The following is a 26,315-nucleotide window of genomic DNA, read 5'->3' as shown; positions in this document are numbered from 1 at the left end:
GACGAACTTACATATTTAAAACAAGGGCAGTCGTGCCGGCCATTAATTACCCTATGGAGGGCGGGCCGGGACTAAGATACTACGATCCCCGAGAGCCGATTCCACCAGAAGCATATCAATATTTTAATACAAAAAACATACCAGGGCAGGTAACTGAAATCCTCCGCGAACTCGAGGCCGCTCAATTACAAAACCGTCTCCGGCCACCGCCAAAAGACAACTTTCTCCCGCCGCTTTCCGCTTCGATTAAGGCCCAGATCGTTCAAGATACTGCCAGAGTTACCGTTACCCACCTGTTCTTGAATAAAACCGACGATATTATTCCCCAAGCCGCATACACATTTCCCCTACCACAGGGTTGCACTGTGACCGACTTTGTCTGCCACATTGGGGAAGATAAAATCCTAAGAAGCCAGGTCAAGATTAAAAAAGAAGCATCGCAAATTTTTAGAGATGCTGTTCAACAAGGAGAATCTGCGGCACTCCTTGAGCAAAATACCCCTGAGATATTTACTACAAAGCTGGGGATTATACCTGCACGAAGTAAGATCAAAGTAGGGATATCATTCATCTTTCTTTTAAAATATAGGATAGAGAAAGACCACGGGCTTACGACATTTACATTACCGGTTTATATCGCACCTCGCTTTGGAGACGCTCCAGTTGGCATATACGACGCATTGAGGGCCTCGACAAGCCTACAAAGCCTGAAGGTTGAAGTAAATATTCTTGCGCCGGCCAAAATAACGTCGGTCCGATGCGACACGCATAATTCGGAAACCAAGATTGATATGAGAGCCGGTACTAGGACATACCAGAGCTGGGAAGTGTTTGGGCAGTCTGGTGAGGGCGAATACGCGAAATCTGCTCTTGTTTGCCTTGAAAACACCGTTAAGTTCCTTGACCGAGATTTCGTACTCGAGATTGAAACGGATTTAGAAGATAGTCTTGAGCAGCCGCAAGCATGGGTCGAGACTCATCCGGACCTAGATTATCATCGAGCTTTAATGTTGACAGTCCCTTCGGACTTTTTACTGAAAACTGGGCCTAGGCCTGCTAGCTCGAGCGACGGGGAGATAATATTCCTTGCTGATCGATCAGGTTCAATGGACGACAAAATTCAGGCCCTGAGATCGGCTATGAAGTACTTTTTGAAGGGTATTGCCCCAGACAAATTGTTTAATATCTGGTGCTTCGGGTCAGATTTTGAGTGTCTTTGGCCTCAGTCACGCCGGTACAGCAACGACACCCTTCAACAAGCCCTCAACTATGTTGAAGAAATCTTTCACCCAAACATGGGAGGGACTAATTTGCTGCCGGCCTTCGAAGCCATCATAGCCACTAAAAGCCCCCATCAATTTGTCGATATCGTAGCCCTAACGGATGGAGAGGTTTGGCTATTGGATGAGACGCTTAACTTTGTAGAGAGAACAAGAAATTTGAGTGAAGGGAGAGTTCGGTTCTTTTGTCTTGGTATCGGTGCGGCTGTATCCCATGCCTTAGTTGAAGGCATTGCTCATTTCGGTGGTGGCTACGCCGAGGTAATACCTCTAGCCCATCAAGGGGGTTGGGAGTCTCGTGTCGTCGAGGCCTTAAGCGCTGCTTCAGCGGACCATATAGGTAAAATCGAGATACAACTAGAGGGCCTCCCAGTCCCCAATAATAACGCTAGATTGGCAATATTAGGTAAGTCTGCCCGGGAACTGAGTGAAACAACTTACAAAGCATTCAATGATTCACTAACTCGACCGGGTTATTTAAAATTTGTAGACGAGGGTCATAACTATCTTATCCGGACTCATAAAATGATGCAATCACCTGCAAGAGTCTCCGATCTCAGTCCGTTTTTACGAAACCGAGTTTTCATATTATTCGAGTCTCTCGATGCTAAATTGCCGCTTTCAAGAGTCCATATGCGAGTGGTGAAACCTGGAAGGGAACCCATATCCATATGGATTCCAATCAAACATCTAAAACTGCGGGATAATACACTACACAAGCTCGCCGCCCGAGCTCTTTTGGGGGATCTTGAACGAGGGCGAAGCTACATCCACCTTAGTAATCGTGCTTCAGCCCGGAATTTTACTGGACTGAAGGCTTTGGTAGCCCGTGAAGGCGAGCGTCTAGGATGTAAATGGTCTCTTGTGTCCAAATGGACCAGCTTTGTAGCTGTGGAAGAGCTCGTTGAAAAACAAGGTATTGATGGTAGAGGTACTTTGGTTGACCATGGAGACAGTTTTGTAACAATTGCCCCGGAAAATGACCTGGATCTTTTACAACATAGAGGGATCGGGGTAGGTCAAGCTATAGGATTTGGATTAGCATTAGGAATACCGGAAACAGAAAAAAGTGAACATACGGATACGGATGACAGCGATTCTGATGCTGATGGCTCACTAAACTCGGACCGAAGGGATAACAATCACAGTGATGATGAAGACGCTAGCGGTAGCGGTAGCGGGCGTGCTGGAGCACCCGGAAATAACTTCGAATTCCACAGAGAGAACGGATACGGGGGAAGCGGATACAGGAGCGGATACGGGAACCGGGGCGGTGCAGGTAGCTCCTGGTCCTCTAATTCCGATTCAAACAATGGTAGCCAGTCATCTGGCCCGTCCGACAGATATCAGCATACACCGACCCAAAAGCGTATCAGCTATGGCACTGTGAGATGTCAATCTGTAAATATCGCAAATTCACCTAGCCTTGATTACTACGAACAGCCACCATTGATACCGAAACCACTGATACCGAAACCATTGAAACCGAATTTAAACCAATCAAGGGAAGATACATGTTATAATTTCAATTTAGTTCCATTACCACCCGTCCCTAAAGACAATCACATAACCGAGCAGCGGGGCTGGAGACCACGGCCTCGTCCCCCAGTATCAACAAGGGGATTTTCGGTTCCGTCAACATATAATAATCATAGCTGCGAAAAGCTCTCCCTTCCACCTAGACTAGCGGCCCAGGAGCCACTTCAGAGCACTCGTCACGGATCTAGGTGGAAAGAACGTTCCTCCGGGCGTTTGAAGCAAATCCCCCTTAGTTCTGAATCCATGGTCAACCCAGATCCATGGAAATATTCTCCAGAATTAAAAGGGATACCTACGTCTAGTCTTGTGTTACCTACACCTCACCCTCCCGAAGTTCCGAACGGCCGTAACACCGAGACATCTAAAAGTAGTCAGGACTCTAAGAGCCAGAGCAGTCGGTACTTCCGTGGGAGTCTATTCCTACGAAAACGCCAGGAAAAACCTAACAGCCCGGCGACTTCGAGCGACCTTCCTATTATGCCAGCCCCCCCCTTGAAAGACGTAGCCGAACTAGCCTCGAGTTCAAGCGCTAGAGGCGGAACATTTGACCCCAGCTTGATGAAAGAGCAGGCTCAGCCCCGCATGTTTTTCCCTCAGACCAAAAACCAGAGTTCGTATCGAAGATTTTTAGAGCCAGAAGATCGGAGTCCAAGTACACTAGGTTTCTCATCATCCGCAGTTTCGTTACAAGACTGCCCATCATCATTGGATCTTAGCCCCATTGAAATAGAAACACCACATCATAATGTTCCCGCAACATCTGCAATGAGACAAATGCCTCAATCTCAGCCTTTATCAACCGAAATAAAATCACATCGCGGCTTCATTACTCACCTGCTAGATAGTCAGGATTACGATGGTTCTTTCGATATATCAGATAGCCATTGCGCCAAGCTATTTGGAAATAATTTCCCAGGAGTAGTCAGGAGGGTCGGTATTGATATTGAACAGAAGCTTAGGGCTTGGGGTAGTCCTAGCATCCCTAAAGTTGCTTTGACAGCCTTGGTAATTGCTCTATTAGAAACTAAAATGTTGTCACAAAAAGCTCTCTGGATGCTCCTCGTTGAAAAGGCACGAGGCTTTATCAAGTATTTCTTTTCCGTCGAATCGTTAGTTTTGGGTACCGGTGATTCGCTTGATTCGATTATCAACAATGCTAAAGAAGTAGCGGCACATATCAACATTAACTTCGAAACTTTTGGTGAAGAACAGCCAGACCCCGGGAATATAAATCTATTCACACAAGCCGGGGAAGACGATCGGGTTTTGAACCAGACTTTACTTCCATACCCAACTTTCACCCCTCAACTCCCTGATAATACTACAAAAGGCTCAAGAAGGACACCACAATATAGTGCCCCCAACATCGATAGTCACCAATCCAGCCCATATGGTCCAGGTGTGCACAGCCACAAAGACGCCCCTTCCCCGTCCCAGTATTCTAGTCCGGGCAACTACAACGTATCAAGCCCCAGTTCTGGAGCGTGGATGCCGCAGAGTGAAAGTCTCGGGGAAGACCCGGCCCCATTTTGTTTTGAGCCAGCAAAGGTCACACCACCGACGCAAAGGAAATTCTCTTCTACGGGTTACCTCGCCTGACATTCACGAATTCATGAGTTTTCTTTATTTTGCCTTCCCTGACCGCCGGCACCTTGTCCGGTACAAGGCTAGCCATATCCTAGCGATAGTAAATTTTCTTTTCTTCAAAAGATTTCTCCCTACGGTATTATGTCGCGTATGTGCATACATAGGCGATTAAATCCCATCGTCCATACTTTTTCAGACGAGGTTCAAACTGTCGTATACGTGTAATAATGTCTTCTTGATTTCCGCGGTTACATCCATAGCTCTTATCCTTGTTATTTGACTAAAACTCCGTTCGAGTTAAACTTCATTTCATAATATAGATGGTATGAACTGCGTTTGATGTTTACTATATATAAAATTAAATTTGGTACAAACTGTAAAATTGCAAAAATTAGATGTGCGAAGATTTTGGAGGTTGTCAAAGAGAAAACAAAGCAAATAGAGGTCGAGAATAACGCTATAAGTGGTGCTAGCCATTCAGCATATAACCTTTGCCTCCTCAACATGTTATAACGATTTCAATTATTTTCTGTGTCGATGTGAGAATAAATATTATATCGCAGCAAATCTCTAGCCTCGTGACCAGACTTTCGCAAGAATCTGGATTATGAGCCGGGGGATGTATAAGCGTAAACTTCGATAACATCGGTGTTAACAGTATAGGATGAAAGCGTAAAAGCCTGCGCTGCTACGCTATCTTGTGGCCATCTACAGTAACACTTTCCATCGTTTCCTTTTTCTCGAACGACCTCCCAATACTTTGCAGATGCAGTAACTGCTACCATGCAGAGCTGCCCCCAAGTCGGTTGGTCGCTCGGCCTTTTGCCGTTGTTTTCAGTGCAGCCATATGTACAGCCTGCAGTCAGTAGGTCAGATGTCGTTACCGCGAGACCCCCCCAATCATACAATGCTTTCGTAGTCGCAAAAATGCTTGGCCATATAACAAAACCCAAAAATTGAGTAGCTGGCGTACAAATCTGGTAGACCGGCGCAAGGTCGGATGTGATTGGTTGAGAAGGCTGCAGCGCGAAAGTATTAGTGCAGAGAAAGGCGACATTAGTACCATAGAACGATGTACCAGCATTTACAGGAATTGTACTGGTCATGGTGGCGTCGTTGGCCCCCATTTTCACACATTGATACATGGGTGAAGCTCCTGCTATTACTGTTGATGTCAGCACACCTATGCCAGAGCACGTTTCACCTCCCAGGCAATAACTCGAAATGCACTGATCATAAAATATCTGATTCGCTGTTCCCGTCTTGATAGGCCCTAGGGTGGATGCAACTGCCCACATACACCCTTCGCAGATATTAAACACACTAGAACCCCATGTATATAAATGCTGTGACCTTACGCCGGGGCAGCATGTGGCAGTAGAAGGGGTTGCTGCTATTGCTGCAGCACATGATGGCAGTGCGAAACCGTTCGGACATAGATGTTCTCCAGCGGTGAGCCATCGAAGAGTGTTTGCGACAGCAGGGTCTGTTGTGATGAGTGCCAAGTCGTCTCCAGTAGCCATAACACACTTTGCCCTGTATCCATTCGATAGTGAGGTCGAGTCGACAACAAGTGCGACACCCGGGCAAGTATTGGGATATCCAACTGCCGCTGAGCAGCTTTGAAGGCAGGTAGTCATATCCACTGGAATTGGGTAAGTAGTAAAAGTGGACCATGGAAAGAGGTCGGATGTAGTGGCGAACTTCGCACCGCGACATAAGGATGTAACGACTTGACCATCGCTGTATATTACGTTTTGCCAAGTATTGGCGGTGTTATAGGGACACCTTTTAAATGCTGAAACCTTGTCAGTTACAGGGAGGTAGCACTCGGATACTGGCGGGACTGTGATAGTATCACGGGCAGGGTTGTTTGTTGAACCGGTGTAGTCGAAGGTATTACTGCAAATAAAGACAGCGGCAGTCTTTGACGTAAACATACCAATCGGTGACACAGTTGGGAGGACAAAGTTATTGGTGGTCGTGCCGCACCCACATTGCCAGGTGTTTTTAGTAAAACCCCATTGAGCATGGGCACTGAATAGAGCACCTTCATAGCCGGCAGACACACAACTTTCCAGACAGGGGAGAAGGCTAATCGTTCCAGGATTAATAGCATCAGCATCGGTTGTGAGGCTAGATGTCAAAGAAATACTGTATCCGGTGCATAAGCTATAAACGTCTTTATCAAGAGTAATATAATCCCATTCAACGTGATTGGGGCAGCTTAGACTCGCTGGTATCGGGGTTTCAGTTACACAGCCCCAGGTAGTGCTACTGACCGAGCTACTGCTATCCGAGCTGGAAGATGAGCAGGTAGTGCCAGAACATGATTCAGGCGAGTCGGTATTGCTGGGTGAGGACGTTCCGCTTGAACCTGGGCTGGCGGAAGTCGTCGAGGAGCCTGAGTTTGAGGTTATCGGTCCGGAATCAGTAGAGCTGGGTAGATTGGAGCCGGAGGAACTAGATACTGAAGTTATAGAGTCGTTATCAGAACTATCGGAGCTGCCAGAGCTTTCAATTGGACTGTTTGAACCGTTAGAAACACCAGATTGACTAGGACTTCTTGATGCGCTCCTAGAAGCACCGCTAGAGCTTGACCCGGACGCAGTTTGCGTGTCTGTACCCGTATTTACATCACTGCTCAGTGAAGAAACACCGCTGGCTACTCTTGCAGATAGGGATACCACAGCGCAACCCGGCAAAGTATCATAATCATCTGCTGTACCAAACGCCAAAACCGAATCCGGGGCAGCCAAGTTTGTGGTGCACCCTGCCCCGGTCCCAAATAAAGATTCCCGTTGTTCCCATGTTAATACTAACTCTGTATCAACTTGGCGCAGAATCAATGTGAAGTTTGTCGATGCACCATCTGGAATTATTTCTGATGCCTTGATTGTCCCACGGTTTGTGGAGTTGGTTAAAGTTTGCCTATCGGCCAATCTTATGTTGCGGCGGGAAGCCTCGTTATCCGGTAATGCTAAGAAGCTTCTGGGGCTCGTTTCATAAGTCTTTAGAGTAGATTCTGACCATTGAAACAACTGCCCAGTTCGAGAGCCGATAAGGTAGGCAAACCCATCCGAGTTAATGGAGACATAAGCAATAGTTCCATTTTCTTGAGTGACAAAGAGTTGGAAAGCACTACCAGATAGAATTTGTTGGAACTCGGCGCTGGCGCTGGCGCTTGGCGATTTCGTGGTAGTTGTGGCACTTGGGTTTCCACCTGTGCTATTCATGGAACCGAACTCGTTAGAGTAGAACCATTGGGACCGGACATCCGAGCAGAATTCCAGGCTCCCTCCTACGTCGCAAAGTCCTTCTTGGCGCTCGTAGAGGGTTTCCACGAAAGAAGAGGTGACAATTTCCCATACTGTAGCAGTTTTAGTTGTAACTCGTCGAGGAGTAACGCTTTTGACTGCTGCCTCAGTACCGGTGGCCAGCAGTCCCCAAAGGAAGATTTGGGACCACAGCCGGAACATTATATCTTAAGTGCTTGCTGAAACTAGTTTATAGTTTGGTAAAATCAGTGAGATGTATATTTATATATATACTTATATATTGAAATATAGATGGAGATTTGCCCAGCGAAGAAGCATTTGGGTTGGAAGATAAGATTTGTGAGAGTATTGTACTTAGGCGCCAAAACAGATTTACGAGATAAATCAAGCATAAGCTGGCGGGAGAGACCGCTATATATCTGATCTGTCTTGCAACTATAACCTGCATCTGCAAATAATTGCGGCTTTTAGGGCTTGTGGCTCTTCTAGATATTAGGTCTCGAAATACTTTGAAACTATAAAAGTAGTGATGTGTCGTTAGCTAAACCGAATATAATTTGATCTTAGAGCCCGAAAATACTCAGTAAAGGCCCTAATTTGGGTCGCAGTATAGTTTATGGAAGCGATTAATTGCGCTAATGCTATGATGTGCACTCGTATACAGAGATAATACGACTTCAGTGTCCCCAAATCTAGGAATAGACCAATGAACTTCGATATATTCAACTATTTTAAGGTGGGTTGCCCGGAGAATTATTGTACATACACAAATGTTGTGCATATAGATCACAAGAGCACGATAGAGCTGCAGTAAACTGATCTTGCATACGTATATATTCACTGTGTCCATGTATAGGAACAAAGAGTCTTATAATTAGTTGGTGGCTAGTGTTCCTTGTTCGGAAACACACCGAACACATAACGTAAACGTGCTTTCACATAGCCGCATTAAAGGGCGGGGTAAAGGGATGGTATTAATTCAATTTGCTGTGGCATTAACGGGGCGCGATATATCCATTCGGCCTTTATATTGATCCTTAAAGTCTAACCAAGAAATTTCAAACAGACGTTTCGAAGTGCTGAGTCCTCGGAGTTCCTTAGAATATAGCTACTGCTAACTAGTTTATATATAATCTCGAAATGGCCTTAACTTCTAAGTACGTGCGAGAACTCTTTTATGCAGGCGCCAGTCTCAAATATATTAGCCAATACCGCTGCAGATAGTTTGCAACAGAAGCGACTCTTAGGTATATATGCTCCCTACGAATAATTAAGATAAAACAGTATGCTTTAGACTTTACAGTTTTGCGGTATAATCTAATATCGATACCGTGATGTGGGTTTAACCATACGGGAACTCGTTCCGAACCTCGGCCTACTCCAACTTAGCTACACCAATCATCTGGTACATCTTCACGTTGGGCACTATTCACTATGTTTTGCGGGTTTTATGTTAATAGATCTATGGTAAATCTTCAATCTTGATATATATAGTAGGTTACTACAGGCGTTCCCAGGGGATCTTATTAGGCTATGTGTCATCCACATGCAAGCCTCATAGTTGTTGATTAGTGATTTGTGGTCTATGCGGCTATGATCATCCAATGCAATCGGGCGTGATCGCACGTGAGCACAGCTAAAAATGCATGAATGGAAGTCCACGTTTAGAGATACCCCACAAATGTGGTCAACTCTTCAAGTTTCTCTTTTTGGCTGGAAAGAACAGAACGCACAAAAGGCTCTACTGGACTAGCAATTCACCCTTTGAGCTCTACTTTGTAATGCTAACTCTCTAATACCCGTAGCTAATTTGACGAGCCTCCCTTTCAAATATGATAGATATATATAAGTACCTGAGTTTAGGTGGCTCCTAGCGGTGACTTTTGAATCTAATATATTATGCTAGGAAATTATAATAATATCGTTATTTCCGCTTCTGAGGACGGCATTGAGGGCTTGTACGCTTGATTTGGGGGCTCTGATGAGACCACTCAGATCCACAGTCTGAATACGCTATGAGAAGGGGTGATCCTCGAGACCCCCTGCTGAAGATCTATCTCGTCATCTCGAAACACTAGAATCGGGAAAGGTAGCTCTTTTGGAGATTCAAAATCTAAAAAGGGTGTGGGCTTTAGGGTTTCAAAATTAGCGGAGGTCTTTGTCATCATATGCTCTACAGTACGCCGATGGTTTCAAGTGGGCAGGTTTTCAAAATGATGAATTAAGCTTTTTAGAGCGTTCTGATGGAATCCCAAATTATTTCCACTTTGTAGTATTCTCTCTACCGTATGTAGTCATGAATCTGGTTGGCTGAAAACCGAATCTTAGGAATTCGAAATGTACAGTCGTTACGTTATTATGGTAAGCAAAAAACAATCTACTACTCCAGGGTTCTTGGCTTCGCATCTAGTTTAGCCAAATATCTTGATCTCCTTCTTCAGAGCCAGATTTTATCAGATTCGACGTGCATGTTAATATCGATCGTAGCTGCCCCTCATGACGGATTGAACAAATGAACATCAAGGAGAACACCACAGAGCACCTACCTCATGCATATGAGCCTTTTACCCGTTCCTCGGCTTGCCATTGTGCACACGTAGATCGACGCCAACGATACTATACTAAATATACTTATTGATACGTTTACGTGTTAACATTGTATTCGAATCGACTTTTAGCGACTCGAGATGGCTTATGTCAGCATCCAACAAAGTACTGTGTTGCATGATCATGATCCTCCTCGCGGCTTCGAGAGGATTTGATTCATACGCCTCATAGCATTGTTAGCTATATTTTCTGTCAGCATCGGTAACTCATGGCCTAAAAGAAGACTCGCCCGGAGCTCTCCAGGTCCCCTATCAAGATCTTGGGACCCAAGAGGCCCGATCAATTCCCTATCTCTTACCAACATGCAGACCACATTCCTCGCTAACCCAAAAGCATCACATGAGGCCTTACATGTACCACCCTCCTTTTTTTTCAGCCCTTTTTGCCACGTCCACGTTGAAAGTGTGACATACCTAAAGTACTTAGTTTCCCCCGATTCTCCCTGATGAAAAGAGGTCTAAGTCCTCTTTAGCCGTTTTGATTTTCCATGACCTTGGTTCGAAACGTAGATATTACCGAACTTTCCAGTCCTATGATGTTATCTAGCTTTCTTTTTTTATTGTAACCAATTACATTGCTATCGCGAGCGAGAAAAGAGGAAAGGGTCTTGTGAATAGGTGGGATTATGTCGTACAGAAACGGGGTTTGTTCTTTTCTAGAAGGATGAGCTTACGGGTACTGCTCACACTTCGTCAGCCAGTCAGTGTTACTTCCGGGTCTAAGAGTCGACGAGAGAGATAGTCCGCGACTAATTAAATATGTCTCGTACCTAGACTTCCGATGTCTTGCTAATCCTCAAATCTACCAGCGTATCAGTACAAAGTTAGTGGCAGCGATATCGCTATGTCGCCATGATTACGCTGAAAAGGAAGAATGTGTACATACTTCCGACACTAGTGGGGGTTTTATTCGATGAAAAGGGGGGGTTGTTCAGGTTGGCGGCGCAAGGCTAGTGGGTAGAGTTCCCATGTGCCGGGTTATTCTATGATCACGTTGGATGGTATGGCGCTCCTTCTTCTCTTTTTTTGGTTTTTTACGTTTCATGTCGTCTGATGTGTCCGCGCCTCTGAGTTAGATTGTTAGCATGTACAAACATGTCCGCATTATGGATGTTGGCGGAGTGGGATCGTGGCATCATTCGGATGGATGGGTGGGTTAGTGGAGGGGCATGTGAGGATATATACTAGTATTCTCCGCCCGCTCCCTAGCTGGATAATTAATTGAAGTAATGTTTCTACCATATCCTTCTATTTCTCATATATAATACTACCTTTATTATTAACTACCTATACGGATAGAAATTACCTAGTTACTCTAATTACTCGATAGCGTTAAATTATCCGTCTCCACCCCCTCATTATATATAAAGTGGCACTCTGTGCATTTGGCGACGAATAAAAGGCCATAATGATGAAAGACCCACAACCCCCACAGCCTCCACCGACTCCACTCGAGCTCGATACCAAATCCTTCGTTGATCTCTCAGAACTCTCGCCTACAACCTTTTCCCCTACAAGCGAGTGTACAAGCGCGGATGGACTACTCACTGCTTCGTTATTACCCACGCTGTCTAATACTTTTATATTTCCCAACCCAGGCGATGACAAGTCGATGCATGGGGCGTCGACTGAATCTATTTCTTCACGTGGTACGAGACCAGAGTCAAGATATGGAGGGAGTAGAAGTGATGGAAGACATTATCCGGGGTACGAATGGGGTGGAAGGAGTTTAAAGAGGTCACTGGAACAGGAGATATATGTGCCGCCATCATTGTCTGAGAAAGAAGGAAGGGAAAAATTGGAATATTCTTGTCAAAGGTGCTGTGGCCGGGGTATACAGAATCCCATGGCCACCAGTTCTCCCGCGATAGATTCAGCGATGGAAGAATCCCCAATTTCGGAATCTAGAATTTTGAACTTTTTCCTCGCGACATCACGGATCCCACATATCCAGCCGACGGCTACAGATTTGTTTTTGGGAAGCATGTACACCGCCTCGGCTCTCCGGCTACTCTTCCAAGGCATTTCCATGACAGTCCTTCGATCTTCTACAATAGTATTGTCAACTGAAATTACTATTCTGCTCTCAATCATCTGCCTCACAAGTCTAACGGCATGGTTCGCATCCGCAGGACGAGCTATGAAGAGCGGATGGGCGGCATGGGGGTGCACCGTTACCTTCCGCTTTTTAACAACAGTGGCTGGGGGTTATGCGCTCCTACAATTGATCCCAGTACTCACAACCGCCCTTGACCCTCACAGCGCGCCCCAAAAGGTTGAAAATATCACAATCACCGTACCGAGTATTCTCGAGCGGCAACATATTCTAGATATACTTGTGAAACTGCAAGGGCATGTTAGCGAATATATTTCGACGGTCGAACGGGATATGATTTCTTATGTCAACTCAAATATCGATAGCGGAAATATGGATGAGAAGGTTATGGAAAGATTGGAGAAGCTTTATGCTGGTCTTGTCGCTCTAGGAGAACTAGATGGGGCAGTCTTAGGGGAAGTTTTAAAGGGATTGTGGGGTGGTGTTTAGGTTTCACCTAGGTGTTCACTTGGTGCGCATACTGAATTCATAAAGTTATAGCGTTTATAATTTGGTGTACACGTGGGTGTGGAGCTTTGGTTTCAAGGATAGATCTCTTGTATGTAACCTCATTTTCTGTATTCCGTACCAATTGAAAGAAATGTATAAACAAAAGATCCTCGCTACTATCACCAACATCCCCAATGATATCATCTAAAGTAAAAAGAAGAAGAAGGCTCAACTTATGCATTACCTCCCGGTCCACCGAGCAGAGCAAACCGTCTAACAATACTAGGTCCAATCTCATCGTATTCCTGTTTAGTATGGCAATAGCTTCTGAATTCTGGTGTTTGACCGAGCAAACTACCACCGAACCACGGACCGTAGCGTTGGCGTTTATGTGTTATAACCGAGACTTCGAGGCCGCTGGAGCGAACGGATGTACCCGCTCTTTGTTCGGACAGGCGGATACGTGCGTCGACGAGGTGGCGAATATCACGTTGGAGACGGCGGCCAAAGTCTTTGTAAAGGGTAGAACCACCAGACAGAACGATATTCTAGAGTCCAGTTAGTTGGTTTGAAGCATTGGAGTTTTGCCTTAAATGGTGGACTTTACCTTGTAAAGACCCTTCCTCACGTCGATAGGCGAACTTTGGATAACACCATCCACTACCTCTGGCAAAGGAGTCAAAAAGTCGCTGCTATTAATCTCCGGGTTGAAAAAGATCTCTGGTGCCAAGAATCGTTCATATCCGACGTCCACTGTCACTTTCCTACCAGCACCCTGATCCACCACGTACTTTTGGAACTTATCGGGTTCTCTGTCGTACTTGCTAAACTCCTTCACGATATCGGGACAGACGTAACAAAACTCTTCTTTGATACTCTCTGCAGTTTTGAGACTGCTGTCGGGTTCTCCACGGTCACGAAGGAGCGATTGAACGAAGTACGTAATATCGCGACCGGCAATAGGGATGGACCTAATAGAGGATCCGATGACGTAACCTTCGGCAACAGGGATTACGTGAGTTACACCATCACCAGAGTCGATGACTGTACCGGTTAGTGAGCGGTCTTGAACTTTTGAGGAAGTCCAGGAGGCAGCGAGGGCGAGGACGGCTTGGACGGCGATATAGAGACCAGCGCAGTTGAAGGACTCGAACATGATTTCGGCTGTCGATTCACGAGATTCTGGAGGGTTCAGAGGCTAAAATGTTACATGTTAGAGAAGAGCCGAGGTGTAGGAGTAAGACAGTTTGTGGTATTACTGGTTCGGTAAGGAGGAAGTAATGATCTTCGGGTTCAACACGAAGGTACTTGAAGATTGAGGATTGCCAGAAGCGTTCCATGTGATCCTAATACACTATTAGCTACGTTCATAGTTTCAATAGATACCCTTTATACATACCCAATTCTCGATTTGACCGTGTCGAATCGGGTAGTCAATTCCATAACCTAAACATTCTCGTCAGACGCCGTATTGCGGATATGTAGCTTCAGATATGCGTACCCGGCCCCTTAGCAGCATTTAAAGCCTCATCACCGATGAAAAAGTCGAGATCCTCCGTTCCACGCTTCGAAGATAGGTGCCCACTTGGTCCGGCGCCACCGGTAAGGAAACTGGGTTTCTGAGCAACAGCAGGACGGCCACCGCCGCTTCCGCCTCCGGCTGCAGCCTTGGTAGCTATAGCAGTTGGAAATACCCATGATGGAGCGTCATTGCCGGCAAAACCTGGGATAGTGGTAAAAATAAGTACGTGCCCGATGATAGCTGTAACTGGTATTGAATGGCGGACCTAGCTTGGAGTAACCCGTTCCGCTGAAGATTACTGGTTAGCTGGGTGTTCTTTTTGGGAGTCTGAAGCTGGAGGGGTAGCTTACTTGTCCATGACAACGGCGGGAGTTTGGGAGGCCGACATTGTGGTCGGATATGAAGCTGGGAGCTTCTACCTGTCCAAACAAGAAGACTGAATGAAGATGGAGTTCGTGAGAAGTCGTGAAACAGTGACGAAGTCTTGTGGGGGAAATGGTGATAGCTTACGTCGGGCTTTAACCAGGCAACCAGGCGGTGTGGACGAGTAGCTGGGTTGTTGGCTTGGCGGGAGGCTCCATCAGCCACATAACGCCACATTTATAATAACGCCACACTCATACAGCTTCCCGCCTTGGCCTTGGCTTTGTCTTGGACCAGTCCCTTCTTGGTAGTATGTACCGTACATACCATACGTATACTTGCGGAAGCCTGACTGAAGATTACAGTGACAGCTCGACCGTTGGGCCACGTTCTCGGCTGACTTTGAGACTTTCCAATGTGCGTTTGTTCTGCCGTATTGTCTGCGGTACAAATATCTCTGGTTTTACGTACGGGAGAGTCGAGTCTCTGCATGAGGCCAGATCGGTTTGGTGACGTTCTCCAGTTTCAAGAACCCAAACGAATCAAGGGATGCAATTAATGCATTGGCTGGTAGCATGTATCCGCATATCCCTAAGTATCTTGTACGGGGCAGATACATCAATTTTTATGCATGTCCAGCTCAGCCCGTCGCGTAGAATTAAGATCTAGACCATCTCGATCATGACCATGGACCTATTGAAATAGATGCCCGATTCTTCCCTCGCTTTTTCTAGTGGTTGGATAAATATACTAGTACCTATTCTCTATCTGTTCGAAATAACTAGATAGTAACCACGACCTGTATGGTACAAAACTGATCGACATAATATTCGAGCCTACTAGCTACTTACTCGCTGACAGGGGTTTCGAACTTGATACTCTCAAATAAGTTACCATACGTACGCCGCACGGTACGGCGAACACATTAACTTAGGCTTCGAATTCATCCTCCGCATTAATATTACGAAGTCGAGATGACAGCCAACACGGTTCCCGGCGAAACCCTCATCCAGATTTTCAATTATTTGAAAAGAGATGAGTTAGTACACGTTATGCATGTCTGTCGGCGTTGGAGGGTCTTTGCGGGGGTACGATTCTTTAGAGAATTACGGGTTCGACATCAGCGGGAGAGATATTTCTATCATCCCGCGTTCACGGACGTTGTAGAGGATTCAGCACATGTCAAGTAACCAAAATTATATTCCTCCCAGCCTTTCTAGCTACTCCCAAACCAATAAGAGTTGGTATCTTCGATTTTGATACTAATCAATCGGAAACATGATAGGAAGATTATCTTAGAGATTAGGAGTACAGAAGAAGTCCCTCGTGCCGAAGTTATACCCCGAATAATCAAAAGTATTCAACCATTTCACAACGTCCGATCGTTCATTTATGACGATACGAGGCTGGGATACCTTGACGCCTCGCCATGGTCTGTTCTCTGGAAAGTTCTTGATCACGTCATTATCTCGATGCCATTTCTCGTATCGCTTTCCATCCACCATGCTCTGACAAACCATGGGTGGCGCGTCTATGGCTCCTGTGACGGTTGGACAGGCCCTGATAAACTTCCCCGACGTCTACCAGACTTAAAGGAGATTGATATTACACTTATGATTGATGGCACCAACGCCAAAGCTGTTGATCGTTTTTTCATGCGTCTATTCGCTACCTTCGATGACGCCGAAAACCTCATTTCTGACGTCGAACTTCACTGGACTTCTCGCAATTTCGAAGACTATAATTCTAAAGCGCGCAGGTTTCCTTACATATGGAAGCTTAGAAATATCAAACGCCTAGAGACGACGACAGATCCTGAGAAGTCCAATTTGCCTGCGGATTTGATACTCGTTGATTTTTCGAAACTTACCGTATCGACACGAGATTTGCAAAGTTTTAGTATACTTTCGTCGCAAGTGAGTAGACATCCGTCTCCCAGAAATTTAAAATCGAAGATATTTGTTGATTTGGAGTATCCATCATCTTAGTTAGCTACAAGGAGACGGACTAGTGGCGATAGCGGTTCGAGTTCTATCCTGGCAAATTTCGAGAATACCGCCACCATATAATAAATAGTCATAACGGATGTCGCGCATGTAACGTTCAGTACGTCTCATGAAAGATCCGATTGACAAGAAAGAGAACAGGCATTCTGAAGTGCGCCGTGAACGTATGGCGCATGTCCCACTTTCGGCATTAAACGGCCTGCTTTAGACAGTAACAGTGTCCGCGGATTAAGCCCTCCTCAATGCAACGTGCAACTATTGTCGATAGATAAGTACTTAACACGAATTGTCAGCCCGACGGAGGCTATTCGTTGGGGCGCATCCGCTTCTGTAACAGACAACCAAATTGACAGAAAGAAATAAAATTAAACAAATAGAAGAACTCCCATTGAACATACTTCTCTAAAAACGATAAACTCTGATTTCAGAGTGTTTTGAAGATACATAGACGTGCCAAGCCCCTGATGACAAAGCTTACACGGATCCCCTCAAAGCTGCTCGTTAGAATATTGAATGTTGCATGGCACTCACGCAACGAGAGATATCGATATAGATACTGCAGTCCACTACCTAAGGAGTCCACGATCCGACTCCTGATACGACAAACCTACGGTGGAAAACCAGTGCAAATATTACTGTATAGTATAGGTCAGGTTGGAGGTTGAGCATCGGTGGACACATTTTGCGTCTCTTGCAGGGACACCGTGTGGTATTTTCGAAGATCTTGGCACCTCAACACTATTAATATTACTATTGCATGATTGCAGAATTCGAATTCTCTAGATCAATATCTACGACTAGATACCCTGTCTATGGCGCCGAAATAATACACTATCAAATGTCGATTTCATACCTAGCACTTTGAATATCATTGTAGCTAGTGAAACACCGATGATAATCAATACCGGCTGGTTGAAGTTGTATTTTGCTCTTTCGATCGTACGAAAGCTGAGGCAATATACGCAACACCGCGGTGATTGGCCTGATCTTGAGCTTAGGATATCCGGATAACTTATATGATATTGCGCATTTAGCCATCGACATATTTCCAAATATAACATCTTCATCCACTGCCATCTCCCTGTTTACCATCAATCAATCAATCACTCTACTCCACCTCGACTTCCGACAGCTCTCCTGTCGACCGACCTTAGCTTTCAAGAGAAATTTATGTAAAAAGGCTTTCAAATTGGTTTGCAGCTGTTGGTTCTGCGAAGCCGATCTGATCTGCCAATCAGCTGGTAGGTCCTACTTGCCCATTATTATTGGCTATAACCCAGCTGGAATTGATTGGCTGCCTCAGTTGTCTATGATAATTAATATGCTATTTTTTATAGGCGCTTGAGGGCGTATAGTAGCACCTACCTCAGCTGGGCGCTGACTTTTAGAAAGAGTCCTGATAAATCTATCTATCCATCCACTCACCTCGTTTTATCTTCTCCCTTCTTTCCAGTGTTCTTCAAGCTCCAAGCTTCTGGCTAGCTGCAGTACCATTCTGATCTACCTTCCGCTTGGCTGCTCTGAGCTTCTACCGACCATTTCGCACTCCTTGATCTAATATCTTTCTTCCAAATGGCACCTCGTCAGAACGAGATTCCTGACCAATCTCTCTACACCTCTGTCAGACAATATGCGAGCGGCTATGATCACCCGGATTATAGCTGCATCTTCGTGCATGCGGGCGCTGGGTATCATTCGACTGAAAATGAACAGAAACATCTTAGAGCATGTCGAAAGTACGGTATCCCCGCAACGATACATGCCAAAGAAATTGGCTTGCTGATTATAAATTTTTCGCTGTTCCATATAGTGCTTGCCAAGCTGCAATGGCTGCCTTAAAGGCTGGTGGGACCTCAACTGATGCTGTCGAGATTGCTATCCGAGTTTTGGAAGATGACCCTGTCACCAACTGTGGTTACGGCAGCAATCTCAACTTTAATGGTGTTGTTGAAGCCGATGCCTCGATTATGGATAGCTTCGGCCGTACCGGTGCCGTTGGTGCTACTCCCCGTAAGTATATGCACCATATCACTCAGCTCCATTCAAAGGATATTAACATCAGACATAAAGAAATACAAAACCCCATCTCTCTTGCACGCCTCATTCTCGAACGATCCTCCCAACCAATGACTCTTAAGCGAGTGCCCCCTAATTTTGTTGTTGGAGAGGGTGCAGTGGATTACGCCCGCGAGCAGCATTTCCCTGTTAGCTCTAATGAATCTCTTGTCGCCCATTCAGCCCGTATCCGGTTTTCTAAATGGCAGAAGGAAATCGAATACCAAGAGATTATGAAACGCAGAGGGAAAGCACTAGATAGATCTCGTACCGCCGATTTTTCTCTTCTCGGGGCCAGTACCCGCCCCATTCAAGAAGCCGGGTCTGCTTTACCACCTACCGAAAAAGAGTTGCCTGGGACCCCACAATTGCTTGAACAAAAGGTTGACCTCGTTACCGATACCGTGGGAGCTATTTCTATTGACCGTTATGGAAATATGGCTGCCGGTTCATCTAGTGGCGGTATTGGAATGAAACAACCTGGCCGAGTGGGCCCCGCTGCTTTGATCGGAGTTGGAACCTTCGTCAAAGATCGAGGAGAACGGCAGGCTGCTACCGTAGTTAGCGGAACAGGAGAACATATGCTTCATACTTTGATATCTGCTCAGGCTGTTAACCGCATCTACGATTCCAACGATGAATTAGACGCCATGAAGAAGGTGATTAATGAGGATTTCATGGGTAGGATTCTTTTCTCGACGTATTCAACTCATGTTTTCTTTTTCGCTAACTTGACCTTATCTCTCAAGGTTCTCAAGGTTATGGCAAGGCAAACATTTGGGGCGAACCTGCCATTGGCATCATGTCTGTCAAGGCCGAAAATGTTTCTTCTAGCAAGAGGCTCATTTCTTTCGTGTTTGGTCACAATACTGATTCTTTTGTATGACATCCAAGACCCCAACACCACGAATTCCCTGAAGCTAATCAGTCACACAGGCCCTCGCTTCAATGACGAGCAGTGATACCGCTCCGAAAACCATAATGTCTCGTGTCTCTCGTGAACCCAAGTTGGCTGTTGGTGGGTCCTCCCGTCTTGTCCAAATGCAGGTCAAAACGCACTCGGACGAAAAACATAAGAAAGATAAGATGTCGAAACGACTTGGGAGACACGATAAGAAATACAACGTTCCACCTCCAGCTAAACAAGAAAGGAAAGCTACAATTGCAGGTGGACTAGAAGGCTTGCATCTCGACAATCGAGACGGTGAATCTAGCGGGCCGTCTTCGGGTGATAGTAACAAGGCTAATTGTGGGAGTTGGTTGATTGACCTTTCCGACAGGGAGGGGCAGGCGTAAACCGCCCAGCATCTATTTGAGGTATTGTATTGTATTGGTAGAATTTAACTGATGCTTCTATTATGGATACAACACCTCAATCCCTCTTACCGCCGCTTGCCCAACTCTACTTAAACATCCTACCACAGTGCACCTACTCGGGCTGACTCACATCGTTGGAAAATTGTCTCGCCTTTAAGGATATTGACGTGCACTCTGCTTTCATTCCTCCCCTCTTTCTTTTTTATCCTTCATGGCGCCGATTCTCTGCTATTCATTATGCTTTCTTTTAATTGGCTCAGATAAATATTTGTATCCCCTTTCTTACTGTGGGACAAGAAGCTTCGCTTTTTTTTGGGACGTTGTTCTAATCCAGAACTCTTATTGATCCCTCTCTTGTTTTTCTTTCTCTCGTTCTCTTCCTTCTTTTTTCGATTGCGGGAATCAAGATCTATGCATCGCGCCAGGATCGCTATTGTATTTTTGTGATCCGAATGGACCCTTTCCTCCTTTTCTCTCCCGTATACCCTGTCAGACCTGTCAGACCATAATACATTCCATATCTTTCCCTTTTTATGCTTGGTTATTCCGGCGGCGCTTCCATTTCTCCAGTTGAAATATTTTGTTCAACTTATCTAAAAAAGCCGATATATACAACTATCACAACTCAACCTACACATCTATGGGTTAACATAATTCAGTGTTTCTCGGGGTGCACCGTTTTCGATATGGTTTAGCCCTCCAGTACTACATCTTTTTTATCCAAGTACCCTCAGACTTGTATCCACATACTTTATCTCTTCCACAAAACTCACCGGGCAGATAATCCTACTTTCCTATACACCACACTAATACCCTTCGTCTTCGAGCCATTGTATCGAACCACAACCAGGTTCCCGTCCAAAACAACTCATTATAATTACGCCTGGATACAAACCACAATATTCTAAATCAATGATCATTTACATACCAGCTAGGCATAACACGGAGTAAAGCCTGTTATCCAAACTGCCAAGTTTTTTTCCTTCGAACCCCGGCCCGTCCGTGCGTCCCGTCTGCAAGCTTTGCTTGCGATTTACAAAATCCCATTGCCTGTCCGGCTCTGGTTGGATAAACTTCGTGCCGCACTTACATATCCGAGCATTCCTCGGGTAGCCTCCGCATGCACGAAAAGAACATATGATTGGTCAATTGTCTCTGACTGCTCTTACGCGTTGATATGACCCCCTTCATTGAACTCAATTCTTCTGAGGTTTTTTTAGTGCGTGTTTCTTTTCAGTGAGGGGGTTCGCTCGTTAAAAGCGGGGTTTTTTGGTGGCAGTTCATTGAATGCAAGGAATCGAGATCATCGTATTATATGTCTTGGATTATCCTAGCTCGGTTAGCCGGTTACTGTCGTGCTCATAAAGTATTCATGTTGGAAGATATTTTGGTGTGAACTACTTCTGCACAGAGCCGTTCTTGTACTCGATGTCTGTCGAAGGGTCCGCGAGTTCGTGTAACTAAATTACCTAGACTTTCAAATTCACCGACTGCGATATCTTCCGACTGCGACGGCTTACGAAGATCTTCCCTTTGACATACTTGCCGATTAGCCCTGAACGATATTGATAAGTTGGAAGTTAATATCTTTGGAGTTTAGCTTACAGCCGCAGGGTGGTCTTTTGACGGGAAGATTTAGTTTCCCGGAGCCGAATATAGCCTCTTAACTCAGCCTTGACTAGGTTTGATTTTCATGTGGCAATTCGACTTGCAGATACAAGTCTAGAAACTACATGTATTTGAATTGATACACGCATGAAGGACATTTGCCTTATCCCTTCCGGTCAGAATACTTGTCACCAGTACAGTCTATGCAATACACTCACATCTACATCTACATTCTGATTTTCTTTTTTTTTTTTTGAATCCTGGCCTGCAACTACACAGCTTTATGCACCCCATTCTTGGTATTAGCCAAGTTCGCTATGCATATGATTTGCAAATTTGCAAGAGTTATAATGTTAACCCCGGACTTTGAGCTTCGTCGTTTCGTCCTCACTTACCGATCTTCAATTAATTGTTGGGGTGGAATTTAAATCGGGGGCTATCCAGAATGCTTTTAAATTTTATGCAATCGTTGTCAGGGCTAATCAAAAAGCATGAACATAAATTGGCTATTTTAGAACTTCTGCTACTCATAAATCTATAGGTTCTCCGCAGATAATATTATTGCGATCTAGCCTCGCAAACGTTTAAACCTGCATTGCTATGATGAAGGATACGCTTCGTCATGCGGATTGTGTAAGGATACAATATAACGATCTAGCCATCATTGCGATGTCGCTATCGATATAAATCCTCAGACTTGACATACAATTCTGCAAATTCAAAAGTGATTTTGTAATGAATTTGCTCAACTCGTGCTTAGAGCAGGAACGAATGTACCACAAATGGCTTAGATACAAATAAGTGATTATATAAATGAACTTTTTATGATGGTACTTGCCACCCCGAACGCGATGCATCGGTCCATGAGTGCATTAAATTTATGCAGTGGGACGTAAGCAGAACTTTTATCCTCTTCTCACCTTCTGGTTATGAGCTCTACCTAGACGCCACTGGAATTTATCAGGGTGTGGATATGTTATCGATGCATGCGTCGGCCAATGACCTCACATAAGGACAGGAGAAAGCGGGGTATGCTATCTCATCTACGGATTCAGGGCTTGGTAAGACGTGAGAGGCCTAGGTCGGCGTATGGCACACTGATGTCGATGTAGTGTCTATGGCACTTGCAACGGGATGGAGATGCTACACTTGGTCGCGAATGATTGATAAACATCTATAGAGAGTGATTGATTGAAGGGGGTTGATATCTGAAGGATGGTTTTGAAGTATATAAAGAGCCATCTTCCCCTCCTCCCTTTCGACTTATAACATTGTAGTCTCGCATTCAAACTTCCTCGCACCCAGGTATCCTAAGTGTCTATTACTTTAGTCGTATTACCCTTCTGACTTCTTTACATAGCAGATATTCTATAGTAAAGTGAAACTCTAAATTTTCATAATGGTCCACCGAGTGACTCAATCTCTCATAAACCTGATCGGTGCCAATAGTTGGGAGCATCGTTTCAAAACTGCCATCAAGACCGCCAAAGAGTCCGGCGCTAAGGAGCTCGCCGATATCAATACCCTCACAGATCTTTATAACTACCTTGACGCTTTCCTCCACTGGCTACCCAGCGAGGATAAAACTGGACTGAAAGTCTACCAAGAGCTATGTGCCTACCACTACGTCCTCGGCCAGCCGTCCGTCATCGGTTTGCAATCCACAATCTACCCTGGAAACGAAAACCGTGAAGAACTTTCCGAATTATCACAATGGATGGTCATGTTCTCGAATTCTATCGGTACCTGGCTCGACGAGCCCGGGAAATCGTTGACGGAGGCACAATACAAAACTTTCTTGGAGACGCCGGATACCTATCCAGATGGACGTCCTGGATATCGTGTATCTCAGTATAGACTCCCCGGATCTGGGGTCTGGTGGAACTACTCTTTCAATGACTTCTTTACCCGTGAATTCAAGGACATTGCAACTCAACGTCCGGTTGGCAACCCCGATGACCCTCTTACCATCTGTAACGGTGCAGACAGCAGTTTCGACGGTGCATGGCCAATAGAAGACGATGCAACCGTAACATTCAACTACAAGAACGCTCACCAAGTCGAAATCAAATCTCTACCATACAATATCTCCCAACTCCTTGATGGAAGCGAATACTCTAAGAAGTTCGCCGGAGGAACTTTCATGCACGCCTTCCTAGGACCTGCGGACTACCATCGTCAACATTCTCCAGTTGACGGTGAAATCCTCGAAGCTAAGGTTGTACCTGGCAACGTTTACTTGGAAGTATACGTCAAACAAGAGGCCGGAAAGGCACCAACCCTCGCCCCAAGACGTCCACTCAACCCTATTCATCACACCCGAGTGATACCACGCCACAGCACCAGCTATATTGGCAAGAAACTCCAGATCCCCCTTTCCGGTGCTAGTCCCGACGATAAGGAGGTCAAAGACCTTGATGCACCGGATTTCCCTGGTTACCAATTCTCACAGGCCCGTGGTATGATGGTCATCAAAACAGAGGCTATTGGCCTTGTGGCATTCTTACCTATCGGTATGAGCCACGTCAGCAGCGTGGTTATCAAGGACAACATAAAGCCTGGGTATAAAGTGAAGAAAGGAGAGGAGTTGAGCAAGTTTATGTTCGGAGGAAGTGATTATATTATGTGCTTCCAGCGAGGTGTCAAGTTGGACTTTGATAAGTATAAGATCCAGCAGAATAAGTGGTACGCAGTGAGGAGTCCTTACATTCAGGCAGAGTTGACGGATGAGTTTCAGACTGTTGGGGAATATGGGTATTAGATCTATAACTCCAAGGGATCTTGATTATGGTATCTAAGAGCAATATACATTTCTTTTGCAGTCGGAGGACGTATTTCTTCTATCATATTTGTTTTATTTTGTGTCCTGGGATGCTCGGATTCTGAGAAATCCAATTGAAAAGCTTGTTCAATGCCAGCCTGTTCCATAATGTTAAAGGTTGGTTTTTTTTCTCAAAAAAATATACTTATATACCTTCCCTCTAGTGATTGTACGTTTTGTTGATTAACCTATATAATGTCAAATTGGGAATTGAATTTACTTGACTCCTTGAAACCTTTTAAATTCTATCATGGTTGTTGCTTCACGATAGCCATTTTGGAATTGTTATTATATATGGTACACATTCTTTAAGTAGATTTGGGGTATCATCAGTCTATGAATTCGCTTGGTGGATAAACTTTATGGAGGTGGCTTATTCGGTTGGGACCGGACTTTCAGCTGCGCTCGCGACGCCACTTTCTGGGAGTGAATCAATCGCCTTCTTTTTCTTCTTTTTCTTCGGCGGAAGAACCACAGGTTTGCCAATGTTCTCTAGGGAGGTGACATCTAGCTTAACTTGGCAGGTACTGCAAACGGCGCCTTGTGGTGGCTCACAGAATACTAATTGGAAAAGTTAGCCTCGTACGCTAGAAAAAGATTTACCGAAAGTGATACATACTACTTAAGCAAACCGAACAAACAAATCCGATGTCTAGAACCTTTTTGTGACAGAAGCATGCGGCACGGAAGTCTACATCGACTTTCGTCGGCAGAATCAAGCTTTGTCGGGCTAGATGGTCAGGCAAGAACCCCATCATAAGATATTGTATTAGACCTTGTGGGTGCTCCGGCTCCATGTAGACCCCACCGGTCGCATCGGCAGCTTGCTGTAGAAATACCGTGGAATCTCGTAGCTTGCAAACATCGATTGGCACTTTCTATGATATCATAGTATCACGTTAGCCCCCGTAGCCCTCAAACGATGGGAAGTTTGAATCCATACCAGCCTCTGAGCGGCAAAGATACTATTCATAACGGGAATATACTGATTTGCAGGATCAGGTGTAACGCTGACAACCAGTATTTTGGCATGCATGGTCCGTCCTGTCTCATCAACCTTCCCACCGGCACTATTCACCTTGGACTTTTCATCCCCAGGGACACCACTAGATCTTCCACCCGTTCCACCAAAGCATATACGATTGATATATGTCAATGCCGCACTCAGTGCACCAGCCAGGTACGATGAGTTCGGACACGCCATCACAGCCTCGGGAGTCGTATTTTTAATCAACCGTCTATACGAAGCCCTCACCTCATCCTCAAGCAACCTAAAAACCCGGTATTTACTGGCATTTTGATTTGCTATCTCCTTAAGATCTTCGGGTGTCAAATCGGCCTCGCCAGGATCACGATGGTCCGTACCAGGGTCCGCGGGGGAGAGGAAGTGTACGCCGTCGATATGGTTGGCGATAACAGCACATCGATTCGATTGCGAAAACGCCAAGTGGGCGTTTGCGAAGATTAGAAGCTGGGAGAGGGCCGCCGGGAAGGATAGCGAACTCGACTTTTCGAAGGTGGCCCAGGCGAGCGGGTTCGTGTCGAGGATTATGACCTGGAGGGTAGCTAAGTCGGCGGGGGCCTTGAAGTTGTAATGTTCGGTGCCGTCAACTTTGTCCATCGTTGATTGGTTATGAAAGAGAGCGAGGGATCATGATATTGATTTATATACCATCAGAGGAAGGTAAGATGATAGGAAGCAGGCCAGCTGCGTGGAGAGCTTGTGAAGACGCAAACAGAGAAGGAAGCTTGTCGGCAGAGGGAGTCGCGTGTTGTCGGGGACAACTT

The 26,315-nt window shown here is 45.4% G+C and overlaps 8 protein-coding genes across 8 annotated transcripts; 5 read left to right on the top strand and 3 right to left on the bottom strand.

Moving 5' to 3' along the window:
- Positions 1-53: 53 nt before the first annotated feature.
- AOL_s00097g82 (uncharacterized protein) lies at positions 54-4,418 on the top strand (the record flags this gene model as incomplete). The annotated part of the gene is made up of 1 exon (XM_011125915.1): positions 54-4,418. The coding sequence occupies one exon, from the start codon at positions 54-56 to the stop codon at positions 4,416-4,418; it is 4,365 nt and encodes a 1,454-aa protein (XP_011124217.1).
- Positions 4,419-5,011: 593 nt separating this feature from the next.
- On the bottom strand, positions 5,012-7,885 carry AOL_s00097g81 (uncharacterized protein; the record flags this gene model as incomplete). Its single annotated transcript, XM_011125914.1, has 1 exon — positions 5,012-7,885. The coding sequence occupies one exon, from the start codon at positions 7,883-7,885 to the stop codon at positions 5,012-5,014; it is 2,874 nt and encodes a 957-aa protein (XP_011124216.1).
- A 3,813-nt stretch (positions 7,886-11,698) lies between these two features.
- On the top strand, positions 11,699-12,835 carry AOL_s00097g80 (uncharacterized protein; the record flags this gene model as incomplete). Its single annotated transcript, XM_011125913.1, has 1 exon — positions 11,699-12,835. One exon carries the CDS (start codon positions 11,699-11,701, stop codon positions 12,833-12,835), a length of 1,137 nt encoding a protein of 378 aa, XP_011124215.1.
- Positions 12,836-13,068: 233 nt separating this feature from the next.
- Positions 13,069-14,745, bottom strand: AOL_s00097g79 (uncharacterized protein; the record flags this gene model as incomplete). The annotated part of the gene is made up of 7 exons (XM_011125912.1): positions 13,069-13,383; positions 13,443-14,033; positions 14,095-14,181; positions 14,235-14,281; positions 14,337-14,558; positions 14,623-14,645; positions 14,708-14,745. The coding sequence occupies 7 exons, from the start codon at positions 14,743-14,745 to the stop codon at positions 13,069-13,071; spliced, it is 1,323 nt and encodes a 440-aa protein (XP_011124214.1).
- A 1,630-nt stretch (positions 14,746-16,375) lies between these two features.
- AOL_s00097g78 (uncharacterized protein) lies at positions 16,376-16,708 on the top strand (the record flags this gene model as incomplete). Its single annotated transcript, XM_011125911.1, has 1 exon — positions 16,376-16,708. The coding sequence occupies one exon, from the start codon at positions 16,376-16,378 to the stop codon at positions 16,706-16,708; it is 333 nt and encodes a 110-aa protein (XP_011124213.1).
- Positions 16,709-18,298: 1,590 nt separating this feature from the next.
- On the top strand, positions 18,299-20,077 carry AOL_s00097g77 (uncharacterized protein; the record flags this gene model as incomplete). The annotated part of the gene is made up of 4 exons (XM_011125910.1): positions 18,299-18,462; positions 18,537-19,462; positions 19,531-19,661; positions 19,718-20,077. The coding sequence occupies 4 exons, from the start codon at positions 18,299-18,301 to the stop codon at positions 20,075-20,077; spliced, it is 1,581 nt and encodes a 526-aa protein (XP_011124212.1).
- Positions 20,078-23,105: 3,028 nt separating this feature from the next.
- AOL_s00097g76 (uncharacterized protein) lies at positions 23,106-24,467 on the top strand (the record flags this gene model as incomplete). Its single annotated transcript, XM_011125909.1, has 1 exon — positions 23,106-24,467. The coding sequence occupies one exon, from the start codon at positions 23,106-23,108 to the stop codon at positions 24,465-24,467; it is 1,362 nt and encodes a 453-aa protein (XP_011124211.1).
- Positions 24,468-24,900: 433 nt separating this feature from the next.
- On the bottom strand, positions 24,901-26,148 carry AOL_s00097g75 (uncharacterized protein; the record flags this gene model as incomplete). The annotated part of the gene is made up of 3 exons (XM_011125908.1): positions 24,901-25,088; positions 25,147-25,405; positions 25,471-26,148. The coding sequence occupies 3 exons, from the start codon at positions 26,146-26,148 to the stop codon at positions 24,901-24,903; spliced, it is 1,125 nt and encodes a 374-aa protein (XP_011124210.1).
- Between the last annotated feature and the right edge of the window lie 167 nt (positions 26,149-26,315).

This window comes from Orbilia oligospora, assembly GCF_000225545.1.
Source record: "Orbilia oligospora ATCC 24927 unplaced genomic scaffold scaffold00097, whole genome shotgun sequence".
Classification (NCBI taxonomy): domain Eukaryota; kingdom Fungi; phylum Ascomycota; class Orbiliomycetes; order Orbiliales; family Orbiliaceae; genus Orbilia; species Orbilia oligospora.
This window is presented reverse-complemented; position numbering and strand designations above follow the sequence as displayed.